This window comes from Fukomys damarensis, unplaced genomic scaffold, assembly GCF_012274545.1.
Source record: "Fukomys damarensis isolate Sample0158 unplaced genomic scaffold, DMR_v1.0_HiC HiC_scaffold_21, whole genome shotgun sequence".
NCBI classification, from domain to species: domain Eukaryota; kingdom Metazoa; phylum Chordata; class Mammalia; order Rodentia; family Bathyergidae; genus Fukomys; species Fukomys damarensis.
Window position 1 is genome coordinate 10,772,025 of NW_022900933.1, and position 17,182 is coordinate 10,789,206.

Below are 17,182 nucleotides of genomic sequence, written 5' to 3' on the forward strand. Positions count from 1 at the left end.
CTCTTTTTCTTTCTCTTTCTTCAGGGGTCTCCAACACTGGATACCTGCTCTTCCGTGCCCTAGAAAGCTACTTTGCCTCACTGGCTTGAAAATAAACCAGTACTGGCAAATAGGACTCTGTCTCTCCCCCCACTATGCTGACTTGTCCCTTGGGCCCACTGTGCATTGGGGGCTACCTCTGTTCTTAGCAGGGCCCTTGCAGGGAGGGGACACTGCCCAGCAGCTCACCAGACCAGAGCTGAGGAGGCAGAACTCAGGACCTCCCTGTCATCGGGCCAGCAGGAGGAGTGGAAGCTGCAAAAAGGCTGCCTCAGGGCTCAACCCCTGGCTGCTGCCATGTCAGTTAGGGAGCTGGGACAGAAGGGCAGGTGTGGTGACAGACACTGATAAAAGAGCTACTAGTGGTAAAGGCCTTGAAAACAAGAAAAAAGGGGAAACGCCACCGAACACACAGGGACCGAAACCTCCAAAAGCCCAAGGTTGGTGGGAATCCAGCACCACAGGGGCCCCCAGAAGGCCAAGGGAGCAGCGTGGGGCCCTGGGGGAGGGGAGAGGAGCCAGGGGAAGGTTCCCAGCACCTGCAGACCAGCACAGCTGCTAAGCAGCTTGGTGGCTACAGGGTCTCTCTTAGGCTGCAGCTCAGCAGGCCCCCGGGGAGGTATTGGTTGCAAGCAAGCACCTGAATATTGCCTAATGGAACCAGCCAAAGCCCAGCTAAATCCGGGTGAGGGAGGGAGGGGGCTGCAGGAGCAGCCCAAAGCCTTGGCAGACCTTGTCTCTCACCTTCAGCCCCGTTCACAGTGTCCCCTAGTCAAGACAGGGCCTATTGCTTCCTAAGTCATCCATGTGGTCCAGTTGTTGCCCAACCACATGGCTCCTGCCACCAGTCCCCGGATGGGTGGAGATGCAGGGACCCTTCCCAATGTCTTCTGTTGCCTCGACACCTGACCCCCCACGGAGGCTATGGGGCTGTGTGCGCCCTACCAGGGCGGGGCTTGTGCCGAACTGAAGAAGCAACACCACCGGCTTGGTGTTTTTGTCCATGGGGCCCATGAGAGTTGCCCAACCACATGGCTCCTGCCACCAGTCCCCGGATGGGTGGAGATGCAGGGACCCTTCCCAATGTCTTCTGTTGCCTCGACACCTGACCCCCCACGGAGGCTATGGGGCTGTGTGCGCCCTACCAGGGCGGGGCTTGTGCCGAACTGAAGAAGCAACACCACCGGCTTGGTGTTTTTGTCCATGGGGCCCATGAGAGAGCAAGAACCAGGGCACGGCGTACTCCAGGGTGATGAGGCCCATGAAGTCGAAGTCGAACTGGGAGTAATCCCAGGGGCAGGCGTTGAACTGGCGTAGGATGAAGCCGGTGGTGAACTCCCACAGGTAGGTCCAGAGCGTGTAGATGAGGCAGCGCAGCAGGAGTGGGCAGCGACCCCGCAGGCGCAGGTACATGCGCTCCACGATGAGGATGGAGGTGCCGTAGATGAAGAGGGCCCACACGCTCGTGACACCCGGGAACTTCCAGTTAAAGTTCACCACAAACTCCCAGGCTGCCGTGAACATCACCTCGCAGAAGTAGCCATGGATGGCGTACAGGTACCAGCGGGACAGCGCCGTCAGGGGCTCGGCAGAAGCCATGGCACTGGCTGGGGCCTGCTGCAGGGGATACAAAGCGGGCAGGTGAGGGAGGGAGGGAGCCCCCACGCTGCCTTCCCGTGGTCCAGGCCCGCCAGAGGGGATCTCAGACCTTCTCTACGTTTCTTCTCGGGATGGCTATTATACCTGACATCCCTTCCGAATTATCTGTGGTCAGCTGAAGCACAGGCTGTGTTAGGTCACCAGTCACCCCAGTGCTAAGCTACCATTCTGAAAGGCTGCCACAGTGTTCACATTTTACATCGCCAGCTGCAATGCCCACCGTTCTAGCTGCTCTACATCCTCGCCAGGGCTCGTGCTCTCCATCTTCCCCGTAAAGGCCACGCCCGCGAGCTCCCCAGAGCAGCACGTCCCAGCTGTCCCATGTCTTTCACAGCCACCCCAAAGGAGTTTCGGTGTTCCGTCTCAATGTTGACGGGGACCCAGTGGGCTGAGTGAGCGGGGTGCTTCTCCCCTTCTCCCTTTCATCCTCCTCCCCCATTCTTGCCACCCAGAGAGGGTCTCCGTCCACGTCCAATGCCACCCTATTCTCTTCCTGACCTATGTGCCCATGTGGCACGACCGGCCTGGCGACTCCCTGAGGGCAGGTGTATGACAGCCCACTTTGCAGTCGCCGGCCCAGGCCTCTCTAAATGATATGTCCCGTTTACGCAAAGGTCGGTAGGGGAAGAGTTCGGGCGGCACGAACAACAGGAAGCTCTGCCAGCTGCCAGTGGACACCTGGCTGGACACCTGTCAATCACCGCTCTGAGGCGGAACAGGGAACAGAGGTAATGAGATGAAGGAGGTGCTCTCCTACCTGTCTGGTGTCATCTTTCAGTCACCACGGGCCACGAAGGAATAATACCCACCCTGTACACCTCTGTGTTCTTCCCAGCGCTTTCGTCACATTTTCTCACTGGTTCTGGTTCATTTACACCTCTTTTTTTTTTTTTTTTGTACTAGGGATCGAACTTAGGACCTTGCATTTGCGAGGCAGGGGTGGTGCCGCTAAGCTAAATCCCCAGCTCACTGGTTCTTTTCTTGTGTGTGTGTGGTTTTTTGTTTGTTTGTTTGTTTGTTTTTTTGGTACCAGGGATCGAACTCTGGTCCTTGTGCTTTCAAGGCAGGCAGTGGAACCACTGAGTTAAATCCCCAGCCCTCACTGGTTCTTAATTAGGATTCATGTGAAGGATATTTCACTCTCACATTTTTTTTTCCAGTCCTCGGGATCAGCTCCGGGACCTTTGCAACGAGCAAGATCCCTAGCCCTTGTAAAATTTTGGACAGGGTCTTGCTAAATGTCAACGTTTCCCAGGGTGGGAAACTTGCAATCCTCTTGCCTCAGCCTCCTGCTCAGGAGGTAATACCTGAAAGCTGGTATTACTAGTATATGCCGCCATGCCCAACTTTATCTCACACTGTAGGTGCAGCAGGTGGGGCCCAGAGAGGGGACATCACCTGTGCATTATCCCAGGGCCAGTAAATGGAAGATCTCAGACGAGAACTAACATCTCCTTGATTCCTCCTTCAAAAGTTCACCCCATCTCCCAGACATGTACCTCTAGTCACTGTCCCACTCAGACACATTCAGTGGCTCCCCTTTTCCTAATGAAATACCACCCCATCTTTGGCCTGGCATTCCAGGCACTTTGTGATCTCTCCCCAGTCTACTTTGCCAGCCATATTCGCACCATCCAGCTCCCTGCCTCACCTCCATACTTTGCAGATCCTACTCACTCGCCCTCTTTGGCGATGCTCCACAAGCACAAATCCAGTATACGGCGATCTTCAGGACAAAATCTTTCCTCTCCTCAGTCACAGATTCTCTCTTCTGAGTTACCACAGACTGTTATCAGATTGTTCTATTATGTTGATATCCAGTCCAGAGCCAGTCCTCTCTCCTCTGTTCCACACCTATATATACTGCTCTTTCCTGGTCACCTCTCCCTGAGCGTCTCACAGATACCTCAAACCAAACTCTTATCTTTCAGCCCAACCAGTTTGCCTCCTCTGACTCTGCCCTGACTAATGGCACCATCATGTACCCCGTCATAAGCCAGAGGCCCTGAGCCACATCCCCACTTGAACCTGAGCTCCTGAGAGTAAGGACCCGTCTGTCTGGTTCAGCACGGTGTCCCCAGGGCCTGGCACAGGGCCCAGCATGCAGTTAACATTCAACACAAGGTCGAGGGATGTCTCAGTCACGGTTCCCTCCAACAAACCCCTAAACCTGGAGGCCTAAAGGCCTATCATCTATTACAGCAGCTCCTGTGCCCGTGGCTGGCAGACTGCTGCCCTTGATCGGGAGGCTGAGTCACTAGGGCTCTGTTTGGTGCCTGGCTGGGGAAGCTGGGCCGTGGCAGCTCTTTTCCACTAATCTCTGTTCCCCACCCTGGCCCAGCAGACTGGTTCTGGGCACAGTCTTCTCGTGATGAGGGCAGTGGCACAAGAGCAGGCAAGTCCTGCTGTACATGTGTTCTCCAAGACTCTGGCCAAGTGGGGAGGGGAGAGAGGGTGATTAATGGGTACAAGGCTGCAGCTGAATAGGGGGAAAAATAAGTCGTACATTGCAAAACAATAGGGAGGATTTTAAATGTTATCAAAGGAGTGGTAAATGCTTAGGAAATGGGTATACCAGTTACCCCAGTCTGATCATCACACACTATGTACGTGTAATGAAATGTGACACTGTATCCCATACATATGTACAACTACCACAAATCAGTTAAAATTTTTAAAAATATTAAAATTCTTTCTAAAAAAAATCTCAAAGATACTCGGGAGGCTGAGGCAGGAAAATGATAGTCCCATTTTTCAAAAGGCTCTGGTTAAGACATACATACTAACAGCTCACGGGCCAAGCCAAATCACGTTGCAAAGCACACACTCCGGCCCTTTCTACCTCTTACATCTCTTTGAAATTCATCTCCTCTTCAGTCATCTCTGCTCATTGCTCCTGTTCTGGCTCAGGCCCTCGTCATGTCTCCCTAGATAATGTCTATCCTCCCCTTGCTCCCTTCCAGTTCAAATTGCATGACACACGCCAGGCGTGGTAGAACACAACTACAATCCCAGCACTTGGGAGGCTGAGACAGGAGGATAACCACAAGTTTGAGGTCAGCCTGGGCTGCATAGAAAGACCCTGTTCAGGAAAGAAAATTCCAAACCAAAATATGCACACTGTAATGAAATGAAAAAAAAAAAAAAAACAAAGGTGCACTGTTAAAAAAACAAAACAGGGCCAGGGATTTAGCTCAGTGGTTCTGCCACCTGCCTTTCAAGTGCAAGGTCCCGAATTCGATCCCTGGTACCACCAAAAAACAAAAACAAAAACAAAACAACAACAACAACAAACAAACAAAAAAACAAAACAAAACAAAAAACAAATCGCAAGATGCAAGTTGTATAGAAAGAGCAATCTTTTAGCTAACTGTAGGGGTGCACATCTGTAATTTCAACACTCAGGAAGCTGAGGCAGGAAGATTTCAAGTTCAAAGCCAGCCTGGGCTATGTAGAGTTGAAAGCCAACTTGGACTATGCAGGGAAACCCTGTCTCAAACCTCCTGTTCTGCAAAAGGGCAATCTTTCTATGGTAATCTCATGTTTCTCTCCGCTTAAAGCTCACTGGTGGATCTTCAATACCTACATTCCCTTGGGATGGCTGGAAAAGCCCCATGCAGCCCGACTCTGCCCTGTGCCCACTTTCTGGACTTCTGTGTTGCTGTCTCTGCTCCCTGGGATGCCCTTCCCACCTGCCACTCTTGCCTCCTCCATACCCTGCCATGGACCATGAACCCCAAATCCTCCTCTAAGACTCCAGAGTCGTTTGCTGCCCAATCTGCCAGCCCCACACAGCAACAATTAGTGTTTGGCTCTGCCATGCTTCATCTAAGGCCAGCACTAGTAGCCACTCGAGGAACATTTCATACAATATTAAGACAAAAAGGCAGGATTCAAAACTGAGAATTTAATATGATTCTGGTTTTGCAAAAATGTCATCCATCCATGTAAATATGCAAGGAAATGACCAGTGATCTTATTTATACATGAGTCTAATTTATAATTTCCTGTATACATTAAAATCCTTCCTATCAACCAAGCATGACTTTTAAAAAATATTAAAAATGTTTGTTTGGGGATAGGAGTAAAGTTCAGTGGTAAGCACTGGGTTTGATCCCAAGCATTATATAAAAACAACAAAATGCTTGTTACTGGGGTGTGGCAGTGTGCGATTATAATTTCAGCACTCTGGGAGGCTGGAGCAGGAAGATTCCAAGTTTGAGGTCACCTGGGAAATCAGTGTGATCCTGTCTCAAAGAAGGCAGCCCAGTGGCAGAGCACCCCTGGCTTCTATCCCAGTGCTACAAGGAAAAAACAAAAATAAAAGCTTGTTGAATGAGGATTTTTTAATCCTCTTTGGACCTTGTATATAAAGCCAAACGGAAATCTGCAGTCATGTAAAGTTAATGCAGGTTCTTTCCTCCTGAGTCGTGCCCATCAAGACCCACAATGCCCTGCCTCGTACTCTTCAGCCATGAGATCTAAGACCAATGCCCGATTGCTCCATGCCTCAGTTTCCTGATAGACTGTCCTGTGAGGACAGTCGAGTAACCACCACAACTACTGTGAGGATGGATGAGCTCATGGATATTCACCACCCAAAGGCTGCACATCCTCCAGAAAGGGTAGCTGCTCTTTTCAGGCTCTGGACAGACCCTCCTGCTTTGAGGACCACCTCCTCCTGGGCTGGGTCACAGTGCCCTTGCCCTCCCAGCCTTGGGGCAGCCTTCCCTGCCAAGCAGGCCACCTCCTGACTGTGGAAACTCTGTGGATACATACAGCGCCCTCTCAGGGACACAAAGCCCCCACATATAGCCCAGGAGGACAAACGAGCAGCCAGCTTCCCTGGGTTGAGGAGGCTGAGTTCAAGAGGATGGGCCTCAGAGCCAGCCCCCTGAGGGTCAGGCTGGAAAAGCGTACAGTGAAAAGACTAGCATTCCCAGCATAGCATCTCACACCTGCATTTTATCCAGAACCTTCCTTCCCCAGGTGAGGGGGACCAGGACTGGGCTGTAGGAACACAGGAGGTACTGAGAGACACTGAGACAGATGACCCAGGCACAGTGATCTGGAGACCACTCGGCCTCCTGGCCCAGGGCAGGCCCTTCTTCACGTCGTTCTGTCTGCTGTCCTGCATACACAAAACCCTGGCTCTCTCTCTGGACAGGGGGAAGTGGCTCCCTAGGGTCCTGGCTGAGGAGAAGGGGGTTCCTACTCAGAAATGTTTTTCTACAGCAGCCTGGCTCAGGCCAGCCCCAGCTGACTTTAAACCCTGGGCCCCTTCCCTCTGATTTAACGTGTCTGGGCAGCCAACAATGGCTTCCCCGTAGGTCACAAATCAGAGATTCTCCAGCCTTTCCCAGCTGACCTGGAAAAGAGCTGGACCCCAATGCCCTATCAGCAGAAGCAAGATGAAACGAGTAGTCAACAAAGGGAGAGCGCAAGCCCAGGTGAAAGAGGGCAAACTGCACAGAAAGGAGGTGAAGGAGAGGACAGGGGGAGCCCCAGACTGGATTCCATTTCTGGCAGGTGGTAGAAAGCATACTAAAGAAAATCAGACCTTGTCCAATGAGCTGTGCTAGGAGAGCACAGCAGGTCCACACAAGATAAATGGGGCTGGCTGCAAGACACGCTGGGTGCAGAAGATGGAGTAAAGACAAAGGGATGAGACAGAGTCCTTAGCTTAACGGGGTAGGAGATGTTAAAGTTGGAGGCTGGGGCTTTGGCTTGGGAACATGATCAGAGCACCACTCCTCAGCCCCATTTCTAATAATCACAGGAGCTGTGTGATTTTGAGCTAGGACAGGCTCACCACCCTCTGCTGAGCTCCAGAGGACTCTGCTCCCCGCCCTGGTCACCTTCCCCCACTAGTTCCCCTTTATGCCTGGGCTCCTTCCAAACACCTGCTTGCTCAGCCCTGGAGTCAGCGCCATGAGAAAGCCTGCGGCAGAAAGACATAGCAGCTCAACAGACATTGGCCTCTCGCTCCTAGTGACAGCACAGCCATACTGAGGACTGTGACATGAAATGAAACCTGGGCTGTTCAGGAAAGAAAATTTCAGGAGTGTGGATAGGATTGGAACATGAGAAAATCATTTGGAGAGTAGTAGGCAGTTTTAGAAGCAGGGTTTATGGGAAGGGCACTCAATTGTAAGAGTCCTTGTGCTTGTTGATACAGAGCCTGGGAACACAGTGTCCTCGTAAGGGCTAGAACTCAAGGTGACATGTCAGAGCAGGACGTAACCCTCCAAGGGAAGAGGCACTGAGGACGGGGAGCTGGCTCTCAGTGTCCTGCTCCCTACGAGCATCGCACCTGCTGCTCTCAAAGCCTGCTGAGCTCCTCACAGGGTGGCCAAGGACAGAATGGGCAGCAGACAGGGGTGAAGCCCTGAGTCTAAGCCAGATGGGAGACTGCCCTTGGTCTAGCCAAAAACTCTCACTCCGGGAAGTACGGTGCCATAACAGTGATGCTGGAACTTCTTGCTCAGAAAAGCCTCTTGCTAGAAGATTGAGATCCTCTCGCCTCACGGCCAGGCTGGGTGAACCTTCTTTCACCCCATTCACTTCCCAAGCTCCTGTCCCCATCCTCAGACACCTAAATCACTACAGTCCCTTGCTCTGGGGAGGTGCATGGTCCTTCTAGAAGGCCCCTAGAGAAAGGCAGTGAGGGACACCTTAGGACAGCCTGAGTCCAGACCCCAGATTCAGTGCAGGGGCTCAGCAGGGTCGATGAGGGGAGGGCAGCTGAACGACATGTGGGGTAAGTTACACGGTCTGCAGTGGTCCTGAGATTCCCAAGTGGACTTCAAGCAGTGGGAAGGAAAACACAGACCTGCCTCAGGACCTGAAGAAAAGAAGTAGAGAAAAATACTTACAGTCTCTGGCTGGCTCAGTTGCCACTGAGTTTCACCCCTTTTACTGTGGGCACCTCTCAGGATTAGTCCCTTGGATCAGTGATGTGGAAGGCCTTTCCCCTATCCCAAGCCATAATAATAACAACCACATTTTTTTCTCAGCACTTTCCATGTATTAAACTAGAAAAACCTCAAGCCCATTTTACAGACAGGGAAAGTGAGACAGAGACAGGCTGAACAGTTAGCCTACGTTCTTGCAAGTATAAAAGCTAAATCTGGGATTCAAACTGCACAAGTTTGGCTCCAGAGTGTTCACCTCTCACCAGCATGCTGCACCCTACCCTGACGGCTTACTGAAATGGATGGCATCTGGAGAAACAACTGAAAGTAGGAAGGCAGAATACTTCTAGGAGGATCATTAATGAAACTGAGAACTGTATGTTTGCATTACCAGGACTCCCAGCCTATCTGTTGGGCCAAATTCTGGCAGGATCCACACAAAAGTCATCCAGGGTCAACACTGACCTTCACAGGGCCTCAGTGGCTATTCAAGAGCCCTCACCAGGACACATCATCCGTAGTCTCTTTTACCTCCCACCTGCCCTGCTCTGTAAACTTCAGATGGCCCAGCTGATTATAGATAGCTAAGTTAGGTAGAAATATTACAGGCAGTCATTTAGGGTTGGACCCTCAACAGAGTCAGTGCAAAAGATGAAGACACACTACAACCATGGCCACAGGTGCATCTGTTGGAGACCAGGTCTGCAGATAAAGACAAGAAATGACCAGACCTGCATACTTCCCAAAGGACAAGATAAGCAGTAACACCTGGCCTAATGAAGTCTAGATCAGTCATTCCAGTGGGTGACCAAGACCTCTGGACACATTACTTCCTAGAAAAAGTCTTTGTTCTTTTCATGCACACTTGTTATGTGACTTGTTTCCCCATTTCACTATTACCTAAGCGACTGCACTTATAGCCTTATTGGTTGAGCACAGCTTTAACCCACATGGTTTTTGCTCTATAAAACTTCCCCTGAAAAGTGGGGTCCTCAGCTACCCATTTGGGACCACTCCTGTCTCTCTGGAGCTGTCCTCTCAATAAACACTCCCTACTGTTAACCTCAGTTGTTCCTAGAATTCATTCTTTGATTTTAGAGAACACAAACTCAACGTACCAGACATCTAACAGGTTGAGAGTTATAATATTTTCCTTATATCATTTAGAGGTCCTATTTCATCTCCTACATCATCCCTGTAATCATGATGACACCAGCCAAGAGCAGGGCCTGCAAGTGGGCTGCCCAGGGGAGCCATCCGCCCTGAGTGGCAGCAGCCAGCGTGTCTGAGACAACCATTCCACACAGCAGGCTTTAGGGAGGCTCAGATTCTAAGCAAATCCCAGCAGGGAGGCACAAGTGGCTGTTGGTGGGGAGCCGGCAGGCTGGGAATCTTCTGCACTGCCTAAAATGTCCTCGGATCGTCATTCACATGGCTGCCTCTCCACTGTCATTCTGGTCTCGGTTCAGCTGTCACCCCTCTGAGACCCTCTCTGGTCCCCCCAATCCAAAACAGCTTCCCTCTTCACCCTCATCATTTTCTTTACATCATTTTCAGTTTCTAATAATATTCTGCTGATTGTGTATAGTTTTTCTCTCTCCAATTACAACAAAGCTGTTTTACTCGGTTGGTGGGCAACCAGTGCTTCGAATGGTGCCCGGTAAGAACACCTAATATTATCTGTGAGATGGATGGGTGGATGGGGCCACGCAGTGATGAGGCAGGTGTCACGCTTTAGATCTAAAATGTTCCTCCAAATGCTCATACGTTCAGAAGAAGGACTTTGGGAAGATGACTGGATCTGGATCACAAAGGCTCTTATTTCACCCCGGCGAGATTAGAAGGTGGTGGCACTGCTCGGGGTTAATGGACGCAGGAGATGAGAGGCCTTGTTGTTGAAGGAAGTGGGGCATGACCTTGGGGATGACATCTGGTCCCCGACTCCTGGCTCTCCGGCTCTTTCCCTCTCTCTCTGCTTCGTGGTTGCCAGGAGGTGAAAAGCTCTCCTTCACCATGCCCTTCTGCCATGATGTTTCTCGGAGTCAGCTGGAAACCAAGCTAGCTGGCTCAGCCGTTTTCCTCGCTTCTCCTTGCAATGTCTCCATTACTGTTTCTCCAATTACTAAAGTAACATGTGCCCACAGGTGAAATGTGAACTATCAATGGTACATTCTCTAGCCGCCTGGATTAAATTGTTTTATCTCTATGTTTTCCTTTTTTTTTTGGTACCAGGGATCGAACTCAGGTCCTTGCACTTGCGAGACAGGCAGCGGAACCACTGAGCTAAATCCCTGGCCCCTGGATTAAATTGTTTTAAAAGAAGCCAATCCATGCACTACAGAAAGGAAAAGCATTCAAACTAACAGCACGATCATTTCTCCCCTCACAGCCTTGCCCCATGTGCATTTTATGTTACTATAATGTACTTACTCTAACCTGCCACTTTCCCTTACTTCATCATAACTATTTTTCCAAGTTGCTATACAGCCTGTGTGCTCATTATTATAGAGCCTAATATTCCACCAAGTGGAAAACTGTAGTTCTTTTAACTGAGATGTTCAACGAAGGGAGCAGATACTTCCTACTTCCACAATTACAGCTTCTGGAGTCCATGTGGCTATAAGATGCTTCTCCCAAAACGACAGCCTGAAAACACTCACCCCCTCCCACTCCATAACTGTAACCTTGCTGGGCCCTTCGACAGGAAGCAGGCTCAGAACTAAAACCCCAGGCCCAAGCCCATGAGGCTGGGGTACAGGCAGGCTGGTGATCGATCCCTGGGTGCCTGAAACCTACTCACCGATCACAGCTTCGAGTGTGTGGTTCCGAAAAGACATGAGGATCCCTGTGCAGGACTGTGCCAGCTTAACCTCTGTCCTGGTGCCAGAATGGGCCTTGGTACTTTTCTCAGCAATGTGGGCAAGCATCAGCTCCAGGATTCAGCTGATGGGCAGGTGGTTTCCATGTGTCCCTAAGAACAAAAGAGGAGGACTTCGTTAGCTTCATCCACCCCAGCTCTGGACTACCAGGCCAGCTGGAAAGGCAGAGTCCAAGCAGGACCAGTGCACCGAGGCCCCTCTCCTGGAGCCTGCATTCCATCTGTGTCCTGTCTCTTCTGGTCATGTTAATCCGGGAAGCCTGGGATGGTTACTGGAAATCCACAAGTTGGGTTAGAACTTGGGGCTTCTTGTACTATGAAAAAATGCTTTCACCTTCATCCCCCAGGCAGGAAGGGTAGTTGAGAACCTCACGGAAGACAAACAACGTAGGATATTTGTTTTAACATTTTGAGAGTTACGTACAAGCAACACAGAAAACCAGATAAGCACAATGTGTGCTAAAGCCCTCTACTGGCAACCCACCACCCTGATATTTGTCTCATTTTATTATCTACCACTGTCATTACTGAGGCCCTTCCTCTTAACACTGACAACTAGCTGTAAGCTGATATAAACCTTACTTTACACAGCCCTTTCCTATATACATGTTTTTGATAATCTCCCTGAAACTGGACACATTTTGCTCTACTATGAAGTTATGGTGGCTTCCCCGGAAACTCCCTGGCACAGAACCATCTGCAGAGCCCAAGGATGGGACTTGAGCCTGCTCAGAAGCTGAGAACAGTGTGTGACTGCAGGAGGAGGTGGCACCATCGCTCCATGGTTTGGCCACCCAAGCTGACTGGACCATAGAGGTACCAGCCTGGACCTTCCTCCCCTCTTCCACCTCCCTCAAGCAAATCCTCTCCCCTCGGTCCCTGTGAGGCAGCAGAGTATCTGAGCAGTGTAAGGGCGGGAGAGGTGGAGAACTGAGATGCACCCTGTGCTCGTGTACTTCTGTGGGGGACCCCAGGTTTCCCCCAGGGGCCTGCACAGAGAAAAGTGAGGAGCAGAGGGTGTGGTGTGCACTGGGCTGCTGGGCTTAGCCTGGCTTGTCCCGCCCCAGCTCATCCACAAACAGGCGTCTTCAACCCTCTCCACTGTTCGTTCTCCTCTTCCTCCTCTCCCAGCCACCTGATGGGGGGCAGCCGTCACCCTGGAACATACCTGTCATCGGGAGGGAAGAGCCTTAAGTGCCCGTCCAATACCCCCCGCCACCAACACATCAGGTCCCACAGCCTGGGGAGTTCAGTTTCCCCCACGGGCACTTCCCCTTCTCAGGGCCCTAGTCACGCAGCAGCAACAGCACAAGTCAAAAGAGAAACAGAAACCAAAGACCACATCCTGCCAGAGAGTCTGCAGTCTGCACTCAGCCCTGGAAGCTGCTGGCCGGCTGAGGTGCTGTGGAGCAGATGAAGCTGCAGTGGTCAGAGGAGACCCCTCCTGCTGCCAGGCTCTGGCTGGACACCCCCTTCTCCCCAGTCTGCAAGGGCCGTGCAAGCCCACACACCGCGGGGCGGAGGAGACGCTGGAAGAGCGGACGTATGGCTTCCTCCTGCAAGTGCACAAGCTGTCCTCAGCTTCCTCCGACACTCCCTGTCCCCCATGGAGACGGTGGCCCTGAAGATCCTGTGTGGACTACGTGACCTGGAGCGTATGACTGTGTGGAGGCCCTCCCAGTAATTTACATGTATGCTGAATGGAGGCTTTTTCAAGCCTGCCATTTTATGATTCTCTACGAACTCCCCGAGGGCAGGAAGGGCAGAAGGAACCACCTCCATTCTGGGCACAGGAACACCAAGACAAAGGACATTAAGAGAATTGCCCAGATTCGCACGTCTGATGCAAATCCCATGCACCTTTCCCCAAATAGCACATCTTCCACCTAAACCTCATCCTTAAGGCATATGTGCGTGTGTGATCCACCCCATGCATCCTGTGAGCCACTTAGTTTGCAAACACGGAGCTGAGGTTTTCCATCATGCCTGAGGTGCTCCTGGGAGATGGAAGGAGCAGGAGCCATGTGCAAATTCACACCTGGTCATCTCCTGCCTGCCTCTGCAGCCCACCTACTCCCACCTCTTCCAGGACAGCTTTCACCTTGGTGAGGCCACCCACAGCATCCAAGTTATCCCTTCTCTGATGCTCCCTGGGGACTGTGACTCTGCTTCCTTTGGTACGTGCTGTCCCACCTGAAAATGATTTTATGTGGGTCTGTTTCCCTCACCACATAGTGAATTCCTGGAGAACACACTATTCCTGTTGGACAGATGGACAAGCAAGCTGGAGAAGTATCCAGCTAATATTGCGTGATGAGGTCATGCAGTGTATTAACGAAGCCTCACAGTGTAGTCTAGTTATAATAAATTGGCAGTTTTAGTGCAGCCTAATGATAAAAGGATAAAAGAGCAACATCAAGCAGCTAAGCCAAATTTAGAGATGCAAAGGTAAACACAAGAAGGATAAAAGCTACAATGAAAAGGGAGATAAAAACTTTTCCTCACAGGAAGAAGATATGCTAAATTAGTTGACAGTTCCTCCCTACCTCCTGAGGACCGGATTTCCATGGGACTTCAACCAGACTTCAACTGGACTCAGAAAACATTAGAAATGCGGAACAACCAGTTTCCTTTGAACTCATTTTCCTGTGAACCAGATAAATAATGAATTTCCTTTAAATCTTAAACCCAGAAAGTCACCCGTTTAATAGACTTCTATTCCGAATCCTCTCCTGTGGGTATCCGTCAAGAGTTTTTTTCCTTCTTCTTTCTAATAAACACTCCCCTAAATTTCTCCTTTTGTCCTCAAATGCTTCAGTTTTGGAAGACAAAACAATTGGCTTTATACAAAATCAACTGTCTCCGTAATGTCTGGTTGTCTGTCTCTAATTTCTAGGGAAAGGACTCTCTTCCACTAAGCCCCATATACGTGGGCCTGCAAGGGTCAAGGCAGATGAGAGGAACAAGAAGAGTGCTCAAGCTCCTTTCTCCCAGCTCCAAACACCATCACATGGACTGAGAGGTGACGGAGACCAGAGCGGGTGGCTTGGGTCTGGATACTACAGAAGACCTGTCCAGTGTCACATCAGGAGGGCGGGGACCATCCCAAGAGACAGACCATCCCAAGCATCCGGGCAGACACTGCAGCTCCTACAAAGGCCAGAATAACAACACCTATTCTGTTACTGCTACGTCGTGGGCACTTTCCAAAAGCATAGTCAGTTTTCTTGCACAAGGTTTCACTTCATGAAGAAGTTTCACCAGCAGCTGCTGGTGAAAAATTCCCCCTGCATCATTTTCTCTCTATAACTGGGGTAAGATGGGCTTGCAGGATTGAATCTCTGCTTCTCTGAGCAGAACCCTAAATCCTCCCACCCCCTGGAACTAAAGACCGGAGCTAGGAAGTGTGCAGGCAAACACCACCCGCTTTCTTTCCCATTCTCCTCGGTCTTAACCCTCCCATTTCCCAGTAAAGGAAAACATACAATATTCTCACACTGATCACACAGTACTTCTTGACCAGATGTGTGGGTCCCCCCTCTTCACATACACTCAAGAGTATCTGTCTGCCTGGAGTAATGGCGGATCCTGTTATTTTGAGAACTCAGGCTCACAAAACTGTCCCCACCATGGATGTTAATCACAAGCTCTAGGTTATCACCTGGGCTTCTCACTGGCTACAAACCAGGATTCACATTTCCCTTTCTTGGGTCTGATTAATTTGCTAGGATGGCTCTCAGAACTCAAAAACAAGTGTCTTTACTGGAGCAGCCAGATGCAGATGTAGACAGAGCAAGGTATGGGGCGGGGCTGCTCACCGCCACACTCAAATACCTCTGTGTGTTTGGCATCTGAGAGTTCATCAAATATCGTCCAAGAGTGTTTACAGAGCTTGATCTCCGGCCTCCTCACCTCTGACCTTTTGGTTGATGGATGGGGATAAAAGTTCCAAACTTGAGATCATCCGATCACTTGGTCTTTTTGTGATTGGCCCTATCCTACAGCTAAGAGGGGTCCCTGCCTAAGCACTTCACTAGCAAAGTCCCAATAAGGAGCACCCTGTTCATTCAAAGTGCCCCTCACCCTCATTCTCTCCACATGACCAACTGCTTTTCTTTATCTGCTGGTATGACCAGCCCAGGGCACTAGTGAATTTGGCAACTTTCCAAACCAAAGAGTAACCACACTCAGCTACAAATGCTACTGGTGTGCTAAATCCACCTCCCGCCAGAAGAAGGGCTGTGTCTGGCCAGGCCCCCTGGGAAGCAGGGGGTTGTGGAGGGAATGGCAGCCGGCCCCACCGTCCTTCCACTCCCTGCCCTTGTGCTGGGCTTGCCCTCTGGATTTCCCAGCCTGCCTGACATCTCACCTCTATCTTCTGTTTTACTTGGAGGCCACCCTGTCCTCTTGCTCTTCTCTGCTCCTTTCTTCCTATCTAGCTCATTTTGCCTTCTGTGCCCCTTCCAATGACCCTCTGTCCCTCTGAGAGAACTCTGGCTCCTACACCTCCAAAGGTGGTCTCTGCCCCTTGTTTCTTTCCTTTCCCTTCACCCCACTCCCTGGCACTGCTTGCTCCTGCTCTCTGCCTGAAAGGCTGGACAGCTGCTGGGCTCTCTAATTAGCTGCCTGGCTGCAATCCCAGAGCCAGGTATGTGTTAATGTAAGGAGCTGCTGTCCCTCCTCCCCGCCAGTAATCCCCTCTGCAGACCTCATCAGGCAGCAGCCAGGGGCCCTAGAATCCTCATCACAGGAGATCAGCAAGCCTCATCCTGTCGTCCACAAAGTGACCAGGAACGTATGTGGGTTCTCACCATAGGGTTCCGCAGGCTACCTCAGCACACCACGCCTTCAGGAGCAATGGGAATCCGGCCTTAGGTTGCCTTAGCAGCGCAGGCAGAAAGAAGCCCAGAAGGTCTTCTGGAGGTCAAGTCTGGATTGGCCCAAAATGTGACATCAGAGGTCTATTTCTCACAGCCTTCTGCAGCCAAGATGCCCCAGAGATTTCCAAACAACCAAGGAACCTACTCTAAGAAGTCCTGTTTACACAAAGTATAGAATTCCAGTAGTACTCGCTGCATGCCAGGCGCTGTACTAGGTGTGAATAAAACAATGCTCCTGCTCCCTGGAGCTCACAGGCTGGGGAGAAAAAGAATGCCATCTAACACCACAGAATTTCTAAAATTATGCCACAAAAAAGGGGGGGAAGGGCATGATGGAACAGAAAGAAACTGGACTCTCCCTCTAGGGCAAGTTTTAAACATCTCTAAGGATGTAGCTTTTGGTACAGACCAGAAAGATGAGAAGAAGCCATATTTTGGGGACAGCAGGCAGAAGAATTGTAAGCGAAGAGACCTGGAATTAGGTAACAGCTAAACAGTTTGAAAAATAGCAAGGGCAAGTAGCTCAGTGGCACAGTGCTTATACAGCATCTGTGAGGCCGTGGGTTCAATCTCCAGCACTGTTAAGGAAAGAGAGACAGAAATAGGATGGAGTGGCTGGTACAGGGCTGGGGGCAGAGGCGAAGTAAGCACTGGACCAGCCTAATCAGCCAGGAGCCACGTTTCTGAGACTCAGGAACTGGCTTAGGGATGCGTATGGTCCAATCAGAGCTGATCCGATCAGAGTTGGTCCTGGGGCTTTTGTTGGAATTGCCAGAAAAAAGCATTACACATGAATTATAAGAGGCCAGGGT

At 50.8% G+C, this 17,182-nt stretch overlaps 1 protein-coding gene across 1 annotated transcript; it reads right to left on the reverse strand.

Annotated features, from left to right (window-relative positions):
• Positions 1–1,161: 1,161 nt before the first annotated feature.
• Positions 1,162–13,129, reverse strand: Tmem229b (transmembrane protein 229B). The gene is made up of 3 exons (XM_033766723.1): positions 13,002–13,129; positions 11,413–11,583; positions 1,162–1,656 (listed from the first exon to the last, which is right to left on the reverse strand). The coding sequence occupies exon 3, from the start codon at positions 1,636–1,638 to the stop codon at positions 1,162–1,164; it is 477 nt and encodes a 158-aa protein (XP_033622614.1). The 5' UTR covers positions 1,639–1,656; positions 11,413–11,583; positions 13,002–13,129.
• Between the last annotated feature and the right edge of the window lie 4,053 nt (positions 13,130–17,182).

Bases quoted from the DNA above. Each gene is read 5' to 3' on its own strand.
- Tmem229b (XM_033766723.1), bottom strand. From the start codon at position 1,638: ATGGCTTCTGCCGAGCCCCTGACGGCGCTGTCCCGCTGGTACCTGTAC.